The sequence below is a fragment of the Macrobrachium rosenbergii genome, chromosome 26 (genome assembly GCF_040412425.1).
Source record: "Macrobrachium rosenbergii isolate ZJJX-2024 chromosome 26, ASM4041242v1, whole genome shotgun sequence".
Classification (NCBI taxonomy): Eukaryota; Metazoa; Arthropoda; class Malacostraca; order Decapoda; family Palaemonidae; genus Macrobrachium; species Macrobrachium rosenbergii.
This window is the reverse complement of record NC_089766.1, coordinates 41,560,217-41,588,120: the sequence shown is the minus strand read 5'-3', so window position 1 is coordinate 41,588,120 and position 27,904 is coordinate 41,560,217. Positions and strand designations below refer to the sequence as shown.

Genomic DNA, 27,904 nt, shown 5'->3' with positions numbered 1-27,904 from the left:
AGAACGTTGTTTTTTTACCGTACATTTGCAACTGGCAGGGGTGTCTAAACTAGCATCATTGCCGTGAGCCAAAGAGGTGGCGTGTTCGACTATGGCCGGTGCTAGGCTTGTTTTCGTCTGCATAATTTTTTTTTTCCATTCTTAACACAATTACACTGCAAGCATAAGAAAAACATTTATTATAAACTTTCTTTGAATACCAGCTGGGAATTAATAAAACTCGCTATTATCTCGAAACAAATGGATCATATTCATTGTCACTGAGCATTTTCCTGATTTATGTAAATGTTGAAATCAGTGTTACGTTACTTAGATTAAATGGCAACCTCTTCTTTTTGTAGGTAGTAAAAACATATTTCATGGTGAAAGAGACAGTGCGTCATTTTTCTTATTTTGCGTTCTGTTCAGGACACATATAAGGTTAACAGTTTTCTGCGGATATTTTGATAAAAGAATATGTGACTGAGTAGAATATGTACTTACACATATACATTTTAAGATTAGCTGGCTATATGCGTCTACTGTCAAATACCGAGGCGGGGATGGAAGGGAGGGAGGGGTATCGCGTTGTAACTCGGTGAAATTATGAATTCTAAGATTTTTATGCAATTTATGGAACACTTGGTGCTATTAATAGAATCTATACCTTTAGGACAAAATTAGAAATCGTATTATGGACTTAATAGGCCTACATACACCTAGCTTAACTTCTATCAAGCATCAGCAGTTTACTGTTACTCCTTACCTTAAAGAGTTACTTTTATTGTTGTCAAAAAAGTGTAAGACACATAAGGAGCCTAGTTTGAAATGTTGTGAAATAATGATCTAGTCTCATAATGATATAACAAAAGGCTTCAGCACAAAAGCCTATAAAAGATGATATGTATCTGAAAAGTTTTCTTGCCCATCAACATTTGCTGGCATATATATGAATAACTATATATATTTATCTAAATTTTATCTAATGCCACAGGCTGTTCCTTATATAGTTTATAATATGTTTTTATATATAAAGAAAGTTTATAATAATATATAATATATCCCGGTTGGTGTTAAAATATATGAAAATATATGTATATAAAACAAGCTCCTATAGTATTATACTATATACCATCATATGATCTCTTTATAACATTATTTATTACAAAACGCATATATAAAATGTATATTTACTTTTTATTTGAAAACAATGATGCTATACAAAATATTTGCAACCAATCAGCTAGCAGGAAACTTTTCCGAGCTAAAAGGACACCCCTGTCTGTATTAAAAAAAACAGAGTGTAGTACAAAGCTAAACTCCGTGAGCCAAAGAGGTGGAGTGTTAATGGCCGGTGCTACTTGCTTTCGTCTGCTTGCGACCACTCTTCTTCTTGTGGCTTCGCTGCTACTCGCAGCAAATGGATCATATTCAACTGAGCAGAATTGCAGGCTTGATTGACAACCTCACTCAAGTAGCACAAGGTGAGGGAAAGAGCGTAATCAAGTGAGCTGATTTCGGATTTGTGAATCTGTCAATTGCCACAAATAGATCAAATTGCAATAAATGTGAATTCAGTAGAGGCCTAGATAAAGTTAAGAAAATCTGGAAGAACGCCTTTCTGTTATATATATATATAATTTATATATATATATATATGTATGTATATATATATATATATATATATATATATATATATATATATATATATATATATATATATATATATATATATATATATATATATATATATATATATATATATATATATATATATATATATATATATATATTATATACGTACTGGCTCTTCAAGATTATTGCCCAACACTACCACGCCACAGCTTAAAAAAAAACATTTTCCAATTATAATTTTCGTTTTCTTCTCAGCACAAGCGGTTGCTTCAGAGAAAGTCGCCTCAGGAATCATGAAAATGTTGACCTTAATGGCCACAGGTGAGTAATCAACATTTTGTTATGCAATGATTATATATATATATATATATATATATATATATATATATATATATATATATATATATATATATATATATAAACTATATCTTTAAATAAACTGATCTCAAAAGTGAAGGAAAATGGGAAAATTTTAGAGGTGTTTTTTGCAGACAGATGAGAATATCGCATCGAGGTTGAGCAAGTGGCAGAAAAAGGTAGGTCAGGAAAGAGAGAGAGAGAGAGAGAGAGAGAGAGAGAGAGAGAGAGAGAGAGAGAGAGAGAGAGAGAGAGAGAGGAGTACATTTGACCAAATACTCTAGGGAGGAAAAGAAGTTGGACTAAAGGAGGAAAATGTTGGAAGAAGGATCAGTGAACAAACAGAACTTAACAACACAAGCTGACAATGGAGGAATTCGAAAAAGATGCTCTCCACTTAAGGCGGAGTCAATCATTTGAAAAGCTGAACGTAGAGGACAGAAAGAGGCAATATGGCTGACACAAGAAAGGAAGTTTTGTAAACTTGAGAAAGCCTGTTGAATTGACTGTCAAGGATGCGAAGAGGAAAATTGAAAAGCTGAAGAATCGAGTCACCCAGAGTTGATGGAGTCACAAGTGAGATTCTAAATTATGTTGGTGATAGCCTAATCAAGTGTTTGACCAGGGCGTGTAAGGTATGTCTGGATTTTGGAAAGATTCCAGAAGAATAAAGTCAGAGAAAAAATGGTTCCTCAGTATAAGGGAAAAGGTTATTCTGAATAAGTCTTTAAAAGAATTATGTAGAGATATTTTCACTTTAAAGATTACCCGATTGACAATAGAAGGATTAATAGAAGAACGGTGCAAGTTTTAAGAAAAAGGGAGTGTGTGAATCTTAAATAGTTTTGTGAAGAGACAGTCAGTGTTATTTACCAAAGGAGTAAAGGAAAAAAGCAGATTACAGGCACCTGAGAAATCTTATAATGAAATTACCAGAGATGGAATTTGGAGGGCAGTGAAGAAGTACAGAGCAGAATATCAATGTATGAAAGTGATAACTTTTTTAGGATGAAAGCAAACCTTGTGCTAGAATTTATAGGCAACTTTAGAACCACCTACAGTAAGCCATGCAAGAGACCATGTGGGTGGTACATGCATTGCCCAATGAGGAATTAAACCTCTGATAAACCATCTTGTACACGTACATGACAAGAGCATTCAGCGTTGTTATGAAATATCTTTATTTGACTTAAAGATCATTTTGTCTGTGAAAAGGTTCGTTTAAGTTGAGATCCTCGGTTCTAGGACAATTGCGTAATGGACAGTGCGTCCCCGAGTATTGCGTACCGGGCAATTGCGTCCCCGGACTTCTGCGTACCCGGACATTTGCGCACTTGTATTTTTTGCATCATTTTAAATATACCTTTATCCATACTGAATATTGCTTCAATATATATACGGACATTATTTCATGTGGTGCATATGTGTTATACTTTCAAAAATTTAAAATGTTTACTTTATATTTGGTAATAGTAATTCTGTTTATACCTTTATCCACGCTGTTTACCAAAGGACATAAATATATAGTCATCAATATTCTATTATTTTATTTGCATGTTTTGAACATTTTAAAAGCTTATATATCATTTTATGCTTTTTTAAAATATATAAACATTTAGTTATGTTTCTCCTAAAAATCTAAAAAGATTAAGGTATACTTTTTGATGATTTAAATAATCACTTTTAATCATATATCTAAAAGGTATGCATATTATAGCTACCCCTCGTAAGAATGACCATTTGTTTTCGGGATTATATTGATTAATGAATGAATGGCTTGAGGCGGATGTTGATCTTCTTATTTCTTGGCTGAACGAGAACTCCTCTTCGACAGTCTGTTGTCTTTTTCTTTGCCATCGCTTCTTCTTTCTTTAAAGCATCAGTTAATTTCCAGATGGAAGGGCGATGACATGTTATATAGCATTTTGAATTGCATTATGCCACCCTTCTAAACTGTTATTGGACCTCGGCAAGTCATTACCTATTCGGTTATGAACATTCCATGATGCAATGAAGAACGTTGGTTGAATCGTGTGTCCACGCCGACCCCTTGCTTGCCCCATGTATGCAACTTCAAAAAAACCGATGAATTCTGGCTGTAGGTCACCATCGTCACTTAATTCTAAGAAGCCTTCTATCACTTCTGGTACTGGCAAAAGTACTAGTGCAAAGTAACGTCTTATCTTTAAATTAAACTCCTGATCTTCGTGATACCGCTCTCTTAACCCAAGGTCGCATATCTTCTTAAAATGTGATTTTGACAAATGGAAAAGACAGGGGGTAATTGTGGCACTAGGAAATATTTCTGCAATACTCCTTCTTGACCCTAGTTCAAAATCCATTAGTAATTATGCTAACAATAATTGTGATTCAAATACTACAGGTACGCGAATGTCCGGGTACACAAAAGTCCGGATACGCAATTGCCCAGGACTCAATAGCACGGGACACAACTGTCCAGTACACAATTGTCCTAACGAGATCCTCCTGTTGCTAATTTGACTTCCAGATCATCTTGTCTGTGAGAGGGGTTGGTTTAAGCTGAGATCCTCCTGTTACTTCATCAGTAAAGACACCAGCACTTGGGAAGGGAGCCGTCAAAAGTGCATAGCCTTGAATTCTGACTTGGTCAAAATCACTCATGACGACGAGTACAGCTTCCTCCGTGGTGAGTAACAGTAATCGTGAGTTTAAATGTAAGGAAGCCACTACAATACAGTAGTACCATCATTTTTCTTAATCAGATAAGTCACTGTTCTGAGCTCAAATAGATCTAGTCAACGAATTTACTCTTAAATGCATTTAATATTACTGAACACAATGCACTTTAATAGGAAGTTGCTGGTATGTACCAGTAAGCCCTTAGGGGACTAAGCTACCATAGGGGCTGTTATTTCTTTTACTGGTATCAGCTGGTACCCCCAAAACAATTGCATTGTCTTGAAGATCAGTCTCTCAAAACGAGTTACAGAAGAGCAACGCTAGATTATATATCATAACCTTCGAACAAGTTTACCTGTAATCTGTTTCCATAGAATTTCTAGACAGCTGATTTAACTTTTATTTTAAAAATAGCCTATGAGACGAAGATGGAGAATTATACTCCCCATTCAATCTAATCAGTTATTCTCTTTGCAGATCTTGCAAAAGGTCACAACACCTACATAGGACTGAGTGACTTGCAAGAAGGGACCTTCAGATGGGTTGCAGATGGCACTGTTCACCAAATCGTTGAATCATGGTAAGATCTGAAGTTGTAGCTAAAGTTATTCATGATCAATGAGATAAATACCTAGATCAGAAAATAGCATTATGCTTCTTCAATAAAACTAGGGAATACAACAAAATAGGACATAGAATTTAAGCCAAAGGCCAAGCGCTGGGACCTCTGAGGTCATTCAGCGATGAAACCGAAATTGACAGTAAAAACGTTTGAAAGGTATATAACAGGAGGAAAACCTCAAAGCAGTTGCACTGTGAAACAATTGTTAGGAGAGGGTAGAAGGTAAGAAGAAAGAAAGAGATTATGAATGAAGGTACAGTAAAAGGAATGATAGGGGTTATAGCAGCTAGGGGCTTTAGGAAGGGATGCTGTACAGAACCTTAAGTAATGCCTACAGTGCACCACATGAGGTGCACTGACGGCACTAACCCCCCTACGGGGTAAATGAGTGAGTGACTACGACTTCTCTTCGCTGTTTCTCAGTAAAGATTATCTTACTCCCACCAGGTGGGGTAAAGATCAGCCCGACGACTATGAGGGGGGAGAAGACTGTGTCCATTACCGATCTTCTAATGATGGTCTCAATGATATTGCCTGTGACAAGAAGTTCAGGTAAGTAATACTGTAAAACCATTTCAACTGAAAAGAACTGTTATTAGACATAGGTAGTCCACTTCAATTAACTCCAAAAAACAAAGTCTACTCGTATAACAGCCTGTGGTGTGAATGTATTTCGTAGCTACTTTCTCAGGAATACTTTACATTGATCTAAATACAGACACCACCCTACTTACAAACGAGTTACATTCTGGATGGCAATTTTTATTTTGAATTGTTTGTAAGGTGGTTACTGTACTCTTCACACCTACTGTATTTAAGTACAGTATGATATAAAGTCAATACAGTGCTGTGCGTTTTTTCATCCTAAAATACAATTTGCTGTATATACAGCAATATATTTTATAGAAAAGGTGCACAGAACAAAACGTGAACTTATAAGTGGCAATGGGGAGCGCTCTGAACACAATTTGCGTTTGTGATCCCGTTTGTTTGTATCTGAATGTTTGTAAGTTGAATGTTCGTAAGTAGGGTGGTGTTTGTGCGCATTTTCCTTGTGCTACATGAAGTTGAATCATTGTTATTATCACCTTAGGCAAAGGGTTAGAAGTCAGCCAAGGTTTCCAGTTCAAAAATTATTCCCTTTAGATGAAGAAATATGCTTACATTCTACCAACAGGTAAGTTGAATCATTGTTATGCTAGATCACCTTTAGAGAGAGGCAAGTGTTAGAAGTCAAAGAGAGAGGCAAGGTTTCAGTTCATAAATTATTCCCCCCGCCTTCTCAGGGAGAAAAAAATATGAAAACATTAATCTTATTCTACCAACAGGTACATCTGTCCTCTAAGAGAAACACCCACTACAGTCCTTCCAATCAGCTACTTGAAGGGGAGGCCTTGCTGATTAATCCTTCCAACTGGTTGGAACTTTGCTTCAGTGCTAGATGAAGAAACGCCCACATAGACTGAGTCAAAGTGAAAGTGAAATGGAAAATGGATTAGGCCTAAGAGTAGATTTCATTTTAAGTGTTTACATAAAGTGAAATTGCCTGTTGTTAGCCCTAAGAGTGATTTCTTGTGTTTCTTAAAGTGAAATTGCCTGTTGTTACGTGCTTGTATTTCTTAAGCTGTATTCTGTTGGACAACTCTGTATTTCATGTTCACATTTCTTTAATTAACAGTAATATAACTGGAACGTTTAAGTTTACATACAACCTGATATACTGTATCTGCTTTTGAAAGGAGTCTTTTTGGCTACAAGACACCCTCACAGTAATTTTTATGTGGAACTTGATTACAAAGCTATCTGGGTGCCCATTTGTTAGAGAACTGAAGTGCTTTGTGAACTACGTTTCTTTTAGAGTAGTTTCTCTGTGATGTCTTACTTACTCTTCAGGTGAGCACAATCTCAATCATCTAGGAAAGTGGGTTTGTAATTTCAATAAACATGGTTGACCTAATATGAAAGGGGGTAGCATCTCTCATTAGATGATTTTTTTTTTTGTAAAGTAGTCTAATTCCCTGAATTACACTTCAGATAACGGAAGTGTTGTGTTGACAGACACTATTCTTTAGGAACTACATATAAATCTTTAAACAAGCATTTTGTCTCCGTATAATTTTTAAAACGATATCTTAAACAACTGTACTTAGGTTCCAATTCCCTTTCACTTTGGCAGGGATGCCTCCTTCAATTAGATTAGCAAACTTTAACCTGTTTCCCACAGGCAGTCAGCAACCAATTTTGGGTTCATTTCTTGCTAGGAAGTGTGCATGCTATAATGCATAAGTTACCCAAGCAAATTTTGCAAAAAGAACATTCTTAATGTGAAAACACGGAAAACTACTTTTTGGATTCCCTACAAGAGCAAGCAAGCAATATTCCATTGTGAGAAAAACTTTCTCAGAAAATTTGTCCGAAAAAAATCAGTATCTCTTTATCTCATTGCTTTCCAATATACTTCTGATTTTTCATCAACACTACCTCAAGCCTAAAGCCAGGCATGCAAATTATATTCAGTATTCTATTTTAATATTCTGAATCCCATCCTGCATTTATATAAAATCTCACCCATGAATTTAATACTGTATCTTAAAAGACAAGGACTACATTTACAGCATCACTGCTCAAGAGGTAAATAAAATATTACTGTTATACTTCTCTTTTTTTCTATAAGGACATCTGCCGTTTAATAGCTTTGTATCACATTATTATTACACTGACTGACAGTTTCTGTATGGTTGCATGTGTGACATGACAGGACATACATTAATGATAACTGTTGGGGAATAAAGGAAGGTATAAAAATTGGTGTGGCCAGTTCCATGACTAATAGTACTGTTACTCCCTCTGAGCTGACATCTAATTTATGATCTAAAGTTCAGCGTGCCGTTATTATTTGTTAATTTCACGTAATTTTTTATGAATTCCTGATCATTTAAATGAAACTTAATCATAGAATAGAATATAGCATTTATGCCAAAGGCCAAGCGCTGGGGCCTATGAGGTCATTCAGCGCTGAAAGGAAAATCAAGAGTAAAAGGTTACAAAGGTGTAACAGGAGGAAAACCTCACAGTTGCACTATGAATCTATTGTTAGGAGAGGGTGGAAAGTAAGATGGAAGAGAATATGAATGGAGGTACAGTTAAATGAATGAAGGGGGTCGCAGCTAGGGGCCGAAGAGACACTGCAAATAACCTTAAGTAATGCATGCGGTGCACTGATGGAACTACCCCCTTACGGATTAAGTGTGCCACTGAAGCACCACACTGTAAGGGGTGCAGGGAGCTATTTGGAACTCTCTCGGTATCCTCACTTCTCTGTCCACGTGGGTCCAGCTCCAACATATTTCAACGTTTAAACTAGCTTCACATAATTTGTGGAATGTAAATTTATTTGTTGTGCAAAAGAATGTCAGGCATTTACCTTCAATAATCTTCGGTGTTGAATTTATTGCAATCAGTTTCTGTCTGGGAAAGATTCAATTTGTTTCAAGAGAAGTGGCAGCAAATCCTACTCTTGTTAAGGGATTTGGAACCATCAATATAAAATGCATAAAGGGGACATTTGCATCTTCAATCTTCTAATTGTGTATTGCTTATAATGTTCACGAGTACTGGCATATTTTCCAGACAAATACAGGTACCCTTGGAGGAGGCAGTCGAGTTCTAGAAGAAAACTGATCTTCAGATATTTCGATTCTTTGAGATTATTAGCTCAAATTGGGAAGGGTGGAAGATGGTTTGTCACGACAATGACTGATCAAACAGCTTTTTAGAGGAAAAACACTTATTTACACTTTCTATTGCACTTCAAGAGCAGATTCTTAATATTGCAATTTTAAATCACATGACGATCCATTTATCTTGACTTAGCAGTCCAGCATAGAATAGTAATGATGTTCTTTTAGTTCCCCTGGTCATAGATAGCTTTCCAATTCAATCGTATCTGCCCTACATGTCATATTCACAACATTAAGTTTTCAAGCTTTCACTTATAAAAATGTTTGACCCAGGAACTTGTTAAACTAATGGCAATACCAATTCTCTCTTTAAATTTGATTTCAGGGTTCTGTTCTATCTGACATCTCTCCAGATAATGTTAAACATTTAGTGGGTTTTAAAATACGCTACTTTCTTACACCATTAAGTATCTATTTTGGAAGTTATTAACTGTCTATGTAAATATTGAGCTATCAATACATTACTAAGCAAAACTTTATTTTCTATTTTTAATGTTTTGGCACAGCCATTAGACACAAGTTACTTAGTAACTATAATCAGTTGGGAAGTATTTAATGAATATTGGTAAATGATCAGTTACTATGTTTGGGAGTAGATTATCTGTGTGGTTTCCAGTACCATCTATATTGTTGCCCTTGTGCTCAGTCAAGGCATCTGCAGATAAGGTCTTGATGGAGAGATATACAGAATTTACGGATTTAGCCCAACCACTAGGACCCTTAAGTGAACTAACGTTCCAGGGCCAGACAGCTGGATACTTTCCAAGGAAACAAGGCCTTCACCTCCGAAGACGTATTCAAAGACCAGTCAATATGCCTAACGCCCAATCTACAATTAGATATTTTAGAGGAAATTGCTCCTTCGGCCAGAAAACGACTTCATTACCTATACAATACCAAGGAGACGCCTTCAAGAAATGATGATGCTCAAAGAAGACCCCCAGACTGACAGTTTCCATTTTAATCGCCCTTTTAAAAATTGTGTATTTTTACTTTTGTCTTTGCAAATTTTGTCATTTTGTCTCAGCACAGCTGAAGAGGACCTCAGTGAAGGTAGAAAGCTCCTGCTCTGTTCTGTATTTATTCACTTAAATTCTGTTGTATAAAGTGGCTTTATATTTTCCATAGGCTATAGACTTTTTTTCAATTAAAGACTTAATGGGAACCATAATTATAAAATAATTTAAAATTGTAACATGAGTAGTTTTTCGCTCAACTTGCTCGGGGATTCTCTAGAAATCAGAAACACCTACAGTACGTTTATTTGACCCAGTGCATTAAAATTTCTTTTGCATATATGCATATATGATATATATATATATATATATATATATATATATATATATATATATATATATATATATATATATATATATATATATATATATATATATATATATATATATATATATATATATATATATATATATATATATATATATATATATATATATATATATATATATATATATATATATATATATATATATATATATATATATATATATATATATATATATATATATATATATGTGTGTGTGTGTGTGTGTGTGTGTGTATGTATATGAAGTCCCGCATTCAAAAAGAAAAGTTTTGCAAAAACTGTGGTTAAAGTATTAAGTCATAAAATGCCGTGTCTTGGGGGCTGTAGTTACGTTGACAAAAGAAACACTAATAAATTAAGCAAAACAAAATTTGTTTTCGTTTTTAAAAATGGAGTTGGTCAATTTTCAAACTAAATGAGTTATAGATTTTTCAACTATGGACGACGTTTCAAACCCTTTTCCTGCATTCTCATGTCATAAAAATAAACTAAATTCTTTAATATGAAATTATGACATGAAAATTTTAAATTATAAAAAATAATGTTTTGTTTTTACTCGTTCAAATCCTCTTGCAACTATTTAAGTTTCTCAGGTAGTTGCAAGAGGACTTGAATGAGTAAAAAAAAAAAAAGATTCATAATTTTTAATTTTCTTGTCATAATCACATATCATTAAAGGCTTCAGAAACTATTTACCGTGATGGACCTCTCTTTGAACGCCTAGTGTTGCTTACCTAGTGAGTGACAATTAAGGATGGGTGAAAAAAGATGGAAAATGATTGGCTTTTTAGTGAAGGAGAGGTGCATTTTTACACTTCATAAACTTTCTTACGGAATAATAATAATAATAATAATAATAATAATAATAATAATAATAATAATAATAATAATAATAATAATAATAATAATAATAATAATAATAATAGCACAAACTCAACTACATAAATAAAAAAAAATAACAGAATTAGGAATACCAAAAATTTTGTGATAAGTGGGAGTATAAAAGAATAAAAGGCAATAACCAGAGAAAATGGTCATTAAACAAAAAATGCCTATCAATAAAGAACATAATAAAAAATTAAGACCTTCCAAAAAATGCATAATTCATAAAAAAACTAATGACGTCTTAACACTCACCAAACCAGAGACGGCTCAGTGCTTGCTTCTGAAAATGAAAAAAATTAAGACGATTATTGCTGGAATAAACTTTGATCAAAGTTATTAATGTGGGACATTGCATCCGCATTTAGCTCTCTCTCTCTCTCTCTCTCTCTCTCTCTCTCTCTCTCAGACTCTTACCATAAAAATGTAATAAGAAACCCCAGTCATTCCAGCATTCCAAAGCAAATCGGGGGTTGGCAGCAGAGTCCAGAGGAGGGAGAGAGGGAGGGAGGGAGGCACTAGGCCCTGGCACTAGGACGACCTCGGCATAACAACCCAAGAGGTCGTGGTTCTGGTGGTCCGTGTCAGAGGAGTCATCGTGCCAACTTTCCTTGACCCTCTCACCCACAACTCCCTTTGCCCAGCGATAAAGCCTTCGGGGCAGTTCTAGAATTAGGTTGGAAATAGGGAGAGCGCGACTCTAGATCTTTCACTTTCCTCTGCTCAACCAGGACTAAATCGGTCAGGCAGAAAGCGGCCATTATTTCCTTTCTTTCTTTATCTCCTGCGTCTCCCGGGTCACTTGACCCATGTACTGATATGATGTTATTCCTTATTCTTAGATAAAATCTATTTTAGTACAAATTTCGCTCTTTCATCAAACACGAACTTATTAATAAAGACCAATGGGAAGAGGCCGACTGAATCACAGGACAGATCTATTGTATGTGACTTAAAGCTACATCAGCCACTCAATCTTCGCTGCCCTTTCACTAATCAAATCCCTCCACTTGGAAAGTATGCAGACGGAAGAAGCTCTCATGAGGGTAAAATGCTTTTGAGAGAAACCGTTTGTATAAATAAAAAAGGAGTGTGTTTTAATTACGAAATTAACAAAAGAGGTAAAAAAATATAATATATCATATACATTACAGTATTTCCCCGAATATCAAAAAGCAAAGGCTGGAAGCAATGTAGGAAAGACACATCCCAAGATTTCGTAAAATGAAATGAGCAGTGGAAAATGGATCCGCATAAAAAAAAAAATGGAAAACTAAACACACTGTACCAAGGAAGTTAGAAAAAGACAGAGGGAAGCGTGTCCCCTGGACACAACCGTCAGGAAAAAGAATATTTCAATCATCCTGCTCCAAAAAAAATTGATGGGAAAAACTTTTGAATTTCCTGGAAAATGCAAAGGAAAAAGGCTTGTCTGAAAAACCTAAGGTTCATGGAAATTCTCTGAGGAAACTGGCAAAGAACAGAAGAATGCAAAGAAGGAAAATCACAGGCAAAGGAATGACGATGAAAATCTGGAACTGAGACAAAATAAATGGAGACAAAAGTGGAGGAGAAAACGAATTTTATTCCGACAATAATTAAAATGAAACCGTAGATGAAGAGTCTTGTAATATATAAAGAAACACAAGGGACGAGGAAAAAGAATAAAGCTGGTTGCGGCAATACAGAGAACAAAGTAGAGACGAAGAAATGAGGTTCAAGTGAATACAGAACAAAAAAAACAGATTTATCAAATGAAAGAAAACCTAATGAGTCTTTGAATAATTTGAGAAATCCAACAAAGCATTTAGAAAAAAACAAAAATGAATTTCTGTTAAATGAAAGCCAAGATGAAAACAGAAGTTATTCTATAAACAAATAAGCTGTGAAAACTCTCTCTCAAAGCAAGCTAGTATTCAACAAGAAACGGGTTTCAATGCAAGAGGAAAGGAAAACAGTAACAGACTGGAACAGGGAAATCCTCGAATAAATGTGAAAATGGACGAAATCCATTTTCTGCTTGGGAAGACTTTGAACTGGATACCGCTCATCCATCTCTTCACTGATAGATATCCACTGGGTCATATCACAGAAACCATCCAACAAAACTGACAAGAAACTGAAATCAAATTAATTTCTCAATACTGGAGTTATAAAATGCAATTTATGTCCTCTACTCAACATTATCACCCACATTTATGCAGTTAATCAACATTAAGATGAGACTTCTCGATGAACATGAGAAGGATTGAGAGCTTATATCAACAGTCTTTAATAGTTTAATAAGTGCACTGAAAATGTTTTGACTTCGTTACATTTTTTCTTCATTAAATGATGTTTAGATGAAGTCACTTTTATTCTAATGACCAACGCCTTTCTACCGTTTAAATATAAATATTTTTCTCTTCTCCTGAAACTAAAACACCAAAGCATCCTAAGAAGCATTGCAAGAAAACTTCATGTAATTACAGCGAAAGGGAAAACTATATCCTTTCATTAAAATGACAATACGATTATCGACGACACAAAAACTCTCTAATAAAGAAAAAATGTGAAAAATCAAAAAAACGACGAAACAAAATAATGTGACACTAAAAGCCCTTCATCTACACAGAAATTGATCTGCTCTCTCTCATTTTGTCTTTTCTCTAGCATCAGATCATTGTTTATCGTTACTCAAAAACTTGAATCAAGAAACTGAAATTAAATAATTCGTTTGTTATTTTTCCCCAAATAAGTGTTCTGTCTCTGAGAGGGACAGTAGATAAATATTAAAAGCAAGGCAGATTCTTACTTTTGCTTTTGTAAGGTGCTTCCATATCAGGATTAAGATGAGACTTCTCGATGAACATCTGAAACACGCTGAATATTGGTGGTCCTTGTCAGTGCTCAGCCTCGACTAATCCAGCATTTGCCATAGACTTGTTCTCCACTTACAGACGTCGTCGCAAACACCAATCTGTCTATTGGTGGTCACTAATTGTGTTTATGATTATCGAGTATTTTCAACCTGTAGATTTGTTCTCCAAGCCCCCGAAAGTTGTTTATGACATGACTTATTTTCAACCTATCTGCGATGTGTATAGACAAACACCGACCTGTGTTTATGACATGTCTCACTGTAGTGTGGACCCATCCTATAAAAGTCACAAGGATTCAGCTGTGTCTAGTATGAAAGAGTTATAGCTAAAATTGGTGACGATTACATTTGACATTTCAAATATCCCGTTGTTTCTCTGCAGACAGGGCGGTAACCTTGGTTCTATAATGGCCTGGAATGAATGTATCATTCATTTTTGGCGAAAGTCCATACCTGTCACTTCGATGGATTTCTTGCCACCTTGCTTACATCTGCAACCTTGCAGAGTAAGCGTTTTTGCAAATGTGTCTTTGCAACAACCTGATCCATCCCATCCTTCCAGGTATCTCTCAATTTCAGGACATTTTTCAGGGCTGAATAAACCATTCCTCAACTTTATAGGCTAATCTAGTATTTTTTTTTAATGAAATATTTGCAATCCGTTGGTTGCTTTCCTATTGTCATTTATCTTCTAGAGGGACAAACTGTCTCTCATCGATTCGGTGTCAAAACCATCATATGACTTTCCCACTGGCTAAAAAAGTAAGAAGAAATGAAACATCACTTAAACCCTGTCCAGTTTTGCAAATGATGAATAAATTTAGGCTTCAACAAAAAAAAGGATAAAAACAAATAATATCGCTTTGAAAGTTGAAATTCATCAGGCAAAAAGTACAAAGTCATTCAAAAGATAAAATAAATAAAAACCTTGATGAAATTGGCATTGAGGATTATGCATATCAATACTTAGATAGATAACAAGATAAACAGATCAGATGATGCCAAGAATTTTTCGGTGTTTGTGGGTGATGATTTATAATAAAGAACAGAAAAAGCAAAGGGGTTTCATTAGTTACTTAATGAACTGGAAAAAATTATCTTCACCAAATAACACCTATCCCAACGAGTTATTTCTCGATAAGAAAGCTACTGATTAAATTTATATAAATGAGATATTGTTGTATTAGAAGCTAGTCCTTAAATAAAAAATATTAAACTTTCTTGAAGTTTTGTGTAAATCTGTTGTGAGGTGGTAGATGAAATGAGACTCAACTTTCCATTTTGTGATTTATGACAAAAGTGCAAAAAGGGGTGCTTGTTCAGGCAGCGTCCCCATGAATCTCTCTCTCTCTCTCTCTCTCTCTCTCTCTCTCTCTCTCTCTCTCTCATACAAACTCCATGTTGAATGTTAAATTACGGTTTTTCACAATTGTCATAAAAAATCAGTTTAACAATACAGTTTATTCTAAAGATGAAACAGAGGTCACTGGAACATGACCAGAAAATATATCACATACAAAAAGTTCAGTATTTTTTCAAGATATACAAACATGGTGAGATGGCAACATATTTTGCATTGTGTCCTCATATGTTCTTTCTTGTCACGAGGACGGAGTGTGTAACACACTTGAGAAATGACAGAGTCCTCAGATTCCTTATGATTTAGTAACCATGCAACTAAGTGTCGACACAAACACAAGAAATTTGTATATGATTATCTTTCACTGGCTTTACAGAAAAACGCCTTATGCCATATTTCGTCATCAAAATTCTTTCAATTTTGTAAACAGATAATCATGTTATTCAGTCATTCAGTTATAAGTATATCCTTTATTCATGATTTAAAATCATACAACAATTATGACACTACTATATCTTTTACAAATCCACCTGATGGAAAAAGTGAAACTTATAAAACTGACAAAGGCTCATAAAGAATAAAAATTGAGACAAAATACACACCACGTCTCCCTTTACCTTTGGAAGGCATTTCATGTTAGAACTTCATTTGTTTTGGAGCAATTTCAATATTTGCTTTTCATTTATTGTTTTTCCTGTCCATTGTCATTCTTGATATTTTTAAACCTTCACCACCATAACTGTGTTTGTGTGTATTGTTGTAATCTCATCAACTCTCTCTCTCTCTCTCTCTCTCTCTCTCTCTCTCTCTCTCTCTGATCTTCTCTCTCCTTTCTCGTGTTGAATGCACATGATAACGGTTACAAATGAGGCTTTGTTTATTTCCTCTCATCACTATTGGAATTTACTTGTCTTTTATGCCAGTATCATATTTCTATATTTTAATGCTTCTGAATTGGCCAGTAATGGGGAAGGAGTGTACAGCACCTGGTACACTTTGTAAGTTATTAGTTTTAGAACAACCATCCTTTTCTTTACCTTCAATCTAAAAGATAATTACGTAATTTACAACAAGTTATTGCGTATTCATTCGTACAGTTGCCTCTATCATCTTCACCTTTGCATAACTGAACAATTATTCTTTTCATCCAATCCCCTGGAACCCGTCCCTCATCTAGATATACCTTACAAGCACTGGCCAGTAACTCAGTCTCAAATTACCACACCATACTGCAGCCCCCATTTGTGATCCCACCAACCAACCTCCTCACATGCCCCGTGCAGTCACTCCCTCTAGTCTTCAAAAAATGTCCAGTCTCCTTTTCTACTCTTGTGATACTCAATTCTGCTTCTCTTCTATCTTCCACCTCTTATATTATTTCCGCAATATCACTGTTAATCTCAGATCCAATTTTCATGAACGCGTCTCTCTGCTTTCACTTCTTGTAGACCAACACCTTACCATGATTTTACTTACTAATTCCATCCTTTTGTCGCTCCTGTAATCTTGGCTACCCTGTCCATCCACACGACTTTATGAAGTCTTACGAAATCCTAATCTACTTCCATTCCTTGGTATTCGCCCTAATCCATAATCAAATTTTGTTTTTCTCACTCCCTAATCACACTCACCTGACTTAATTACATTTACAGCCAGATTTGGACACCTTCAAAGTTGGGTCACTATCTGTACTTATAATAATCTTGATATATATCCAACTACTCTTCTCACCATTACATCAACCAGCTTCCTCTCCAATCTACTTTTCCTTCACTATTTTCTTTTTACCAAATATATTAGCGAATATTCTTTTTTGGAAACTCTGTAAATACAACAATCAAGTCGCTCTCCAAACATATTTTGTCAAAAAATTCTGCGTCATCTCTTACTCTGTCACCTGCTTTTGCAGTTAAATCACCAAGCACAACCACCCTTTAGTAATCTGCAAACAAAGCAAAGCAAAGAATCCGACTCTGCCAAAAACTTTCTCTTTCACTTTCATTCTTTGCCTTTCATGGGCCAAACACACTCAACAATACAACTTTCTCTCCCATTGCACTTATATTATTATTAACATTTACACTCTTTGTTTCAAAGTCTTGTCACTCAAAATCTTGGGACACATTATATAAACACATACATACAACACACATGGACACACACACATACATATATACATATATATATATATATATATATATATATATATATATATATATATATATATATATATATATATATATATATATATATATATATATATATATATATATGTATATATGTGTGTGTATATATATGTATGTATTTATGATTTGTATGGCCTGCGAGATATTAATATTCTCGCTCAAAAGAGAACAATCTGAAGCTGATGAACATTGCATGACAAGCAGAATGAAGGCTTATAAAGGCCAGAGGGTTGCAGATGGACATAGCTGTTGAAACTTACAGAAAATAATGCAATGAAAACCCCCCAGTGATAATGCAGAAACAAAGAATCTGCTAAATAGAAAACGACATTCGCTCAAGTTCTCTAGAAATTCAGAAAATATATCATCCATTACACAGAAACGTTAATGCTTTCAATAAGCCTTACAACAAAGAATAGGCGAAAAGAATCAATGCAATTTTGCATGCAATGTTATACGATTAAGATTAACCGTATAAAATTGCTATGCTAATACAGATGATTACGAAATACATCGCATTAAAAACTCTTGTCCTCCCCACAAGCAATAAAAGCAAATATCAGACTCACAATGGTATAGAGAGAAGCTTAATGAAACTTTCCTCTGAAATGAATGAATATTGCGATACAAACCGGCTGGAGGAATATGCAATTTATCCGAAGTTCATTGATGCAAACTAAGCAAATCTGTATTTTGTTTTGATACACAGATTACAAGATATAGCCTAAAAGTTTAATAATCTTTTGGCTGAGTCGGTTGAGCTTCAGACCGTTGCTCGATGGGCTTCAATTCCACCGACCGGCTGAAAGAGTTAGAGGAAGGGATAAAATTTTTCTCGTAACGGATTCCACTTATATTCTTGTTCCCGTTGCACCAGAAAAAATAAGTTTAATCCCATCACACCAAGACAATCAGCTCAGTGGTCTGGTAAAACTAATTCAAGTTTTAAAATTGAAGTTACACAGAAAGAAGACACATCCCTAATTCATATATATACATAATGATGTTCTCCAGCCACAGGAAAGAAATTAGGATGGGAGTAATAACATGGTAGGCTCTCGGGGCTTATGGGATCTGCAGCCCCGCTTCCTTAGATGAGGAGCAGGAATACTTGAGGGAGAGCTTTAGGAGATGAGGATACCCCAAGTATTGGTGGGAACGGGCACACACCAGGGCAAGAAGAAACTATTTTGGGGAGAGGAAAGGGAAAGAACAGGAACATTAGAAAAGGAAGAAAATAAATACAGTCCCGGACAACAACACTATTAAATCGCTCAATAGGAAACTAGATAACTTCAAATTGATAGGCAGTTACAAAACACGATTAGGAATAAAAGAGTTTGGAACAAAAAGTCGGTAGAGGGGGAAGAGATAAGGAAGGAGGGGGGGTTATACATGGCAGCCTGTCTAGACCATTGTCTAAGAAAGAAAAAGATCTGTTCACAGTTGACCCAAAATGCGACACAGTTCGCGCATGACGTCACGCAGCGAGCGGACAGGCTACTTACCTGTCAGTTAGGTAAAGGGAGAATAGCAGAAAAGAGATGAATGAATGCCATTTTTATATTGTGTATTTATGCGTATAATGGTCATTGTAATTGTAGAATTATGCCGAATTTTGTGCACTGTGAATGTACCTCCAAATCAGATCGAAATACTGAACTTTTAATTATAAATGAATAAATAAATTTCCTATAATTGATTAGATGTAACGATTTCTCTATTTGGATTTTAGGTGGTATAAGGAAAGAGTGAATGTAATCGTTTTCTAAAGTAAAGTTAATTGTTCATAATAAATCAGTTTTTATAGTTAAATAAATTGCAATATGACCAATATTTGCCATTAATATTTAATCTGTTTCCAATTACCATTGATAATCAAATATCGCAAATGATTATGTCACAATTTCCTTTTTGATTTTGAATGATATACAAGGAAAAGAGGAAATGCAATGCAAATTAATTTTTTGCTAATTACCAAAGTAATCATTTATCTATTTTCTATATAATTATACATTTGAACATTTCAGCAGATTTTCTACAAAACTAACGACCACCATCAACGTGGGCTTAGGAAATTCTTCTGTTTTCAAACTTAAAGGAGAATTGCTGAAAATTTTGGATCAGGAATTAAAATACCAAAAATTCCTTTAGTGAATAAATTTTTGACCTAGTTAATCTCCTTACAGTGCCTGGGCAATATTTCCTTTGAGCCTTGCCCAATCAATAACATAATTTCAGTTGACTGAATGGAATAACAAATTTCAGTTGAATGAATGACACTGAGGCCTTAATTATAAATATAAACTGGTATTTTTTAACTATAAATTGTTATATATATATATATATTCTATATATATATATATATAATATAAATGAATCAAGTGAAATGAAAGTCCCAAATCCTGAGTCAGAAAGAGTGGAGGATGAGATTCTTTTTGAAAGAAGGCTCAGATTCCAAAGTGAAGGAAGGATCCCTTGCTACACAGTCAACCATGGCTGCAGAAGAACTGGTCAGGCTAATTCTGGTTACGTAAAGGGAGTGCAGAATTTTAAGAGTGGTATTTAATGCCATAATATTGTGAGTTTCTCTTGTCCTTGTCGTTATTGTCATTGTAGTTTTATTTCTATAAATTCAGTGCACTTACGATTCCTATGTTTTCCATTTTTCATTTCAGTATTTGTAAAAACAAGGGCAGTTAATATCATATTTCTCATGCACGTTCGGGAATTTCAATTCTGAATTAGACTACATATTAATCTCCCTTTTGCATATCCTAGGTAAAATTCCACACCATTACAGGTATTCTTAGTTCGTGAAAGAAAAGTTAATTTAAGGAGAGATAATTGAAGTCTTTTTAGCAAGAGACAAAAATAAACAACAAATATTTGCCAACTGAATAAATTACTAAGTTTCAAGCTTACTATCAAAAAAATCAAATGTTGAAACAAAAGGCAACAAAATTTCTTTTTTGATTTTGAAATGAAAACAAAAAGAGCCGCTGCAAAATAATGTTTGAGGCGACAGGAGACCAGCAAGTGTGATCTGTTTTGCATAACAAATATTAGACTGAAATCAATTGAGAACGCTGGGGAGCTTCCATTCACAATGGAAACAGGGTCTCACCTGCCAGGATGTTTCCAGAGGGATTTACAAAGGCTTTTTGTGGACATTGTTCTTCCACAAGAGAATTGAAACATTAACCTGTTAGAGAAAGGCCGCTTAGACACCCAAGAGTTTAATTATAAACCGATAATAAATTTTTGGTATTCAAAGTTAATTTAAAGCGCTTGTGCCTGAGAGGATACGCCTTCCAAAGGTACATCTGCCAGCCAGTAATCGCTTTGGTTTACTGAATCCCAAAACAACTCAGGATGTTCATAAATTAAAATAACAGGTGATAAAAACATACCCATGACCTAAGCTGACACGTTGGCGTTGGTCATTATCTAAATTTCAGAAATTCTTTGAATGAAATTTAAAAGGTTCTGAGTAACTTTCCCTTCCAACTCCACCGAATACTGTGAGGGGCCCATCAAAACTCATTGGATAAATTTTGCCCAATTACATATCTGATTAGGTTTGTCACATTTCTACTTCTTATGATATATCAAAATACCTACTTGATGTTCTTAACCTGCAGCGAAGACGCTGTTTGCTGCGATTTCTTTGAGCAGTTGCACGTCTTATAGTCAGCCGTAAAAAGAACAAAGCATGAAAGCATTTATGCAGAACTGTGGGGCCGAGTGAAGTATATTCGGCGAAAGCCTGACAAGAAAGACTAATAGGAAAAATATGACAGCAAAGTTCCTCTCAGAGTCGAGGGGAAAGATCTTGTACTTCGTTGTTTGACTTTCCTCGTGGATAAATTCTCTTTCTGTTTTGTATCACGTTGTTGTTCTCACCCCAGAAGTTGCTCCATAACATTCTGGAGGCATCTCTATGCAAGGTTTCTATTCTACGGAAACATTTTCACTCATAAAAGTCGGTAAATATTGAGAAAAAACATGTGAATTAAAATAAAAAGTGATAAACGGTTAAAAACGTTAAAATAACAAACACTCCAATATATATAATGAATATAGTTTCTGAAAAACACGAAGAAGCAATAATCAGAAAATAGATCATGGAAAAATCCAGCTGGAATTTATTGGTAATTGGAATTATGAATTTAAGCCAAAGGCCAAGCGCTGGGATCTATGAGGTCACTCAATGATGAAATGGAAACCGACAGTAAAAAGGTTTGAAAGGTTTAAACGGGGAAAAACCTTGCACTGTGAAATATTGTTAGAGAGGCTGGAAAGTCAGATGGAAGGAAGAGAATATTAACGGGAGTACAGTGAAATGAATGAAAGTGGCTGCAGCTAAGGGCCGAAGGGACGCTGCAAAGAATCTTTAGTAATGCCTACAGTGCACCACGTAAGGTTTACTGACAGCGCTAGCACCCTGCGGGGAAAATAAATTGAACTGTCCCCATTCGCTTTTGTTCATCTTGATAAATGTGGACTCGACTGACGGCTATTTCATCCAATCTACTTTCCCTCACTTCTTCGTTCTCTCAGTTCTGATTATTCTTGGAGAAGAAAATACAGATGCTATTGGAAACATATCGCTCTTTTGTGTTCCTTATGTTTTATCTACGTCCGCATTGTAATAGTTTTTGCAATGTTGATATATTGACACACACACACACACACACATATATATACACATACATATATATATATATATATATATATATATATATATATATATATATATATATATATATATATATATATATATATATATATATATATATATATATATATATATATATATATATATATATATATGAAAAAGTCCACCCTGAGTAAGACTAGACTCAAAGCTAATTAAAATCATAGAAATATTTTATTCCATTAAAAGAACTGAAACAACAATAACTGATAAATAAAAACTCTACGAAACCTTTGAGTGTCGGATATATTACATCTACATTCTATCATGAAGTTCATATCCAGGCACCTACTATTTTTCAGGAGCGATACAGCATTTAATGTAGCTTTGTGATTAGATAAAAGCGTAACTGATCTTTTGGAAAACTAAATTCTCATATAATACTTGTATGTAAACTCTTCATTTTTCAGACTACGCCAGAAATAATATCGTTTAAAACATTTACTTTTGAAATAAAACTTCAAATCTGTCATCCAGACTGCATACTCAAAGATGCATCTCGAGGAATTATGAATATTTGAGAAATGAGGACACTGTTTACCTATCTAAATCTAAATGAAGTCTATCATTCCCTTAAAAATCAGGATCACAACGAAAGACGATCAAATAGATACACTAGGAAAGGCTACTTTGTTATAAATGAGAAAAAGGTTACAAGCCTTCGTTCTTGGGAAGCTTGAATTTCAAGTCAATGGCCCCTGTGGGCTTGTTCCATATGAATAGGTTTCATTCTCTGAATAATAGTGATTTCGAACATATCAAGAAACATAAGTAAAAGCAAATAATTTTCTCGTGACTTTATACATATATCATAAGCCTGGTGTTAATTTTTCAAAATAATACTCGTCTGGATAGTGTATACATACACTATTAGTATTGACTTCGTTATTCACAATGTTTAATTTTCCCCAAGACAAAAACTAAAACAAAGTCAAATAAAACCCGACATAAAGTTGAATCAAAAAACGAAAGATAATATCTTCCAGCGCTTGTTTTCTCTCCCTTTCAGTGTGACCTAATGAGGTTATCGGCGTTGGGTAATTATGTTACGGATCACAGTACCCTTCGTAATTTGATTGTTCCAGCTGTTCGCTCATAAATTTAATCACCACATTGGATATTATTAGGAAATGAGAAACCGCTTATGCAAAATGTCAAGAGAACAATATGTCAAGCGAAAAGTAGTCAGTCAGTAGTTATCTTGATATTAGTTGTCTGACATTATTATGAAGAGATTTGGTTAAATCCATCCAAGCTAAATTCATTATGAAGAGAGGCAAATTATTCTGACCTACTACAAAATGGATTACCAAAGACGCAAGCATCCATCTCTCCGTTTGTATTTTTTATATGAACTTCATGTTGTCAGAATTATTTTTTATTGGAACAAAGTATTTTTTTCAACATTATAGTTATTTCATAAAAGTGTGTAAAGTTAGTCCCATTTAAGGAAATAGCTTAACTGAAATTTGCAGACATTTTGTGATATCCTCAAGATTTTGAGGGAAGTTGCCAAATACTTCCATAAACAATCATTTCTTTTGAAACTCACAGGGATGAATAAAGTCATTTTAGCGAAACGGCACAGATGAGATTTGCCTTTAGAATATTTGAAATGATGAAATGAAAAAATCTTTAGGGAAAAATTTCACAAAACCGCAATATAGGAGCCCTAAATTCCATTACCCGCATGGAATATTTCTTAACTAAATAAAAAGAAAAACATCAGATGAACAGAGTAATATAAATAAAAGGCCTTAGATACAACTGTTCTCCCTTTATTGAACAAGCATGAACCGAAAAGTTTCAAAAACAAATTTAAAAGATAAATGAACAAATTTTTACTTATCGATAAAAAGATGAAATATGATAAACAATCACATTCTTAATCTTGTGAAAGCGTTCTGTTGCATTTTAGCACCCTTAAAAGAAAGCATCTCTGAGGGACATTGATGTTTTACATCGGTGGATATAACAGATATTCAAAAGAGGACGTTATCAGAAATGGCATTAAAGAACTTCTCCCCTCAGCGGCAACATCAAAAGGAACACGTCTTTGAGCCTTTGTGTGTGTTGAAAAAAGCCGCAGCTTATTTCTACCAAAACTCAGTTTTTTGCAGGAAAGAAAAGCTGTTTCTGGGGTCTGCTGAGGGTGTTTCTTTCCAGCTGGCGGGGACGGGGGCGCCTTTCGTCTTCAGTCTGCAGTTGGAAGAGGAAAAGTCCTTCCATTTGAAAAATACTGCTTTCTTTTAACAGTGCGTTTTTTGATCCGGTGGTTTCAGATACTTCGTAATTTTATCATTAGCGAAGACTAATGTAAATGTATGCGAGTTTGTATGAATTGATGTATGTATGTTACCTCTTAGCAATATTAATGAAAGATAAAAAAAATGCTTTGCGTTTGTTGAATTCATTAAAATTGCTGAAAGCAAATAATTATTTGAAATTGTCGTAGTTTTTCCACAAAACGTAAGTAAAACACAAAAGGATGGTTTCGATATTTCTCTGTCAGTCGTTTCGATTTTCCGTACAGTATTACTCAAACCTATCTCCATAGTTACATCAGCTGTCCTACAATATTAATGATTCATTATACTTAAGCCACCACAGCAGTGAGGACAGAATCACAAAACATCGCCTCTGGATGTGAAGCTGATTCCAATATTTTTCGGAGCTCATTTGCATCGATTCGGAGACAAATCCATCAGTTGCAGATATTGGAAAGCTGTCTTCGCTCTTTGCACAGAAGCTCTGAGCAGATCTCATGACAAATGTCTTTCTGGTTATTCCTTTCTGCAAGTTGGAAAATGTCGCGGATATTGTCTGCGTCCTTTGAGGAAGGAACTGCGGTGCGAGAAGAACTTGAAAGGTGCCTGGCACATACAATGGAAGACTTTTTCTTCTGTACTTCGATAATTAAAGCAGTTTATATATATGTGTATATGTATATAATTGTATATATATATATATAAATATATATATATATATATATATATATATATATATATATATATATATATATATATATATATATATATATATATATATATATATATATATATATATATGATTACTAATATTTAGTTTAATTTACCAGGATGAAGGCTTTAAGGCTTTCGAAGAATCTTATTTGAGGACCTTCGAGCTCTAAATTTTTCCATGATCAGGTTAAAATGTCTTACTAAAAATCTAAACAAGACTTTTCCTCTTTGACTTTTACTATTTTGTATTATTTATCATTAACCCTTCATTTATCATTTGATCCTTACATGATCAACGTAAGTGCTGATTGCCATCAGAATATAACTTTGATAAGACACTTTAAAACTAAATGTTTGTCAAAGCAGATCATAAACATTTATTGCCATCATCTTCAGTTTCAGCTGCTGAAGTTCAGAAGTCTTTTGAACGACAGAGATCAGAAGATTTCTAGAAGGGAAAAGAAATGTTGGCGATGTAACACTCTCAATACATATCTGGAAAAGCACAATAATATGCCACTAAAATTCCAGGTACGTTTGAAAAAGAAATTTTTCATTTTCTCAACTTGCAAATATTTACTTTTCCTGACAAAAGCTAAATCTTTATTTTTGTTAGCGAGTGGGTCTTTTTTCCTGTTTTTTAAGCACATTGTTTGTGGAATTCTTTTGAAGCAGTCAGACTCTGTTAACTTCGGAAGTGTTCTTTCCATACTTCATTTTTAATACATTTTTAGTATTTTCAGGATATATTATGTCTCATATTTTTATAATTCAAGATATAATGTAAACAACAGATCTACTTTCATAAAATGTAAGTCCTTATTGCCTTAGGAAAGTGAAATTCCAGACTGACAAATGTTTAGGGCTTTTGATTGATCATAATGATTTCAGAAAAGAATCTAACCCAAAACCTGATTCCTCCTGACTTGTAAAAAGATAAGATTCATAGAAATTCCTTCTAATATCAAAAAAGTATATGAAAGAAATTCAATCAATCTTGGGTACTGATTGATGGTAAAAAGAAAGGCGCCATTTTTGCTTTCTGCCTTTCTTCGCTTCTTTTAAGAGCTGCAAAGGCTTAGAATTTAACGGATTAAGAGAGAAGTTTCTTTCCTTGCTTTAAACTGCCAACTAATTGGTTTCCGTTATTTATATTATTTCATACAGGGACCAATTAGCCCAGGCCTTCAGAAGAGAAGAAAAGGAAGTGGAGAGAGAGAGAGGGAAGGAAAGAGAAAGGACTAACACCGTCGAAAGCAAAGGACATTCCTGTTAAAGGATGAAGCTTCTAATGTTCTGGAAAAACAGAATCAGGCAGAGAATCCAAAGATCGTGGTCGAAGGGAAAGCAAATCCTGAACTGAAGACGTTGATTTCTACTGAATAAAAAAAAAAGGTGGCCGATGAATTTGAATAGTATCCGATTCGTGACCAGTAGATTTCATACACATCATCTGAAATCAGAAATGTGCATCAGAGTGATGAGTGCGTCTGCTTCAATTCAGGTAAATCGAAGTCATTAGGAAAAGTGTAAATATGAACGACTGAGCTTAGTAGATTTTTGCTTCAAAACTGCGTGTGAGGTTAAAACTGCTTGACTGACGTCTCTCAACCCGGGTTCGATCCTTACTTAATTTCCTGTAATTACTACTACTGATTAATAAATCTCATATTTTTTGAGACATACGTTAGTTACCCATTACTACTACTTTCTGGTAGTGTAAAAAGACTTATTTTTTATTTAGTTTTGAAATTTTATAATAAGATTAATATCACTAAATGGTTTACGAATGTTTACCCAACCCGCTACCACCTCCCGTTTGTTTGTGTTTAGAAAGAGGCTGAAAGTGATAAAATGATCCTGTCAATAACGTGGCTGGCTGGTCAGTGAATAAAGTTCATAGTCTATTTTTTGTGAATTAAAGCAACCTCAAAAACAATCATCACAGTAATCTATAAAACATATACATACACATATACATACATGCACTCTTCTTACCTCCCCTTCTCTTCCCTCCCCACCCATTCAATTCAATTTCAACAGAACATGGCACACGGCAAGGTTTCATTTTCTGCCTCGTGCATATTTTATCAAAGATACCCAGATGGTCCGCTATAGATTTCTTTCTTTACCTGAAAGCAACGAACTTATTTTATTCCTGAATAAATAAAATCATGGCCATAATGCAAAAGCATGTTATACAATGCCCGAGATCTGTGTTGAGAAATCAACCAACTTTCATTTAGTGTCCCCTCAGCGCCTCCAAGAGATGTCGTCACCCATGGAGGTATTTAAAATTCGCTCTGGCAAAAGCACAGAGGTTTTAGAAATTTGTTTTGCTTTGCGATCATTCCATTTATATTCTTCGATGTTCGTATAACAATCAAAGCTTTTACCAAGAAGCGTTACAATAAAGCAAATTGTCATATGGGTCCTGGACGTTTGACATTTGAAAATGACTCTACTCGTTTTCACCTCCGTCCGGGATAACGCTAACGAAGCTGACATATTTGGAAATTCGAATTTTAAAATAAATTTGCAAAAACAAAGGGAACAGAAATTTCACTAATTTTCACGTTAAAGTATCGAGAGAAAAA

The 27,904-nt window shown here is 34.6% G+C and overlaps 1 protein-coding gene across 5 annotated transcripts in view; it reads left to right on the top strand.

Annotated features, from left to right (window-relative positions):
* LOC136853138 (perlucin-like protein) overlaps positions 1-27,904 on the top strand; it is a 134,522-nt gene that overhangs the window by 7,439 nt on the left and 99,179 nt on the right. For 2 of the 5 annotated variants that reach the window (XM_067128442.1, XM_067128443.1), the window contains 4 exons: positions 1,870-1,935; positions 4,481-4,639; positions 5,110-5,212; positions 5,702-5,806. The exons of 1 other annotated variant lie outside the window; for it this stretch is intronic. In XM_067128442.1, coding sequence (XP_066984543.1) covers positions 1,870-1,935; positions 4,481-4,639; positions 5,110-5,212; positions 5,702-5,806 — 433 coding nt within the window. The remainder of the gene's footprint in view (positions 1-1,869; positions 1,936-4,480; positions 4,640-5,109; positions 5,213-5,701; positions 5,807-27,904) is intronic. 2 more of the 5 variants (XM_067128444.1, XM_067128446.1) reach the window with 2 other exon arrangements.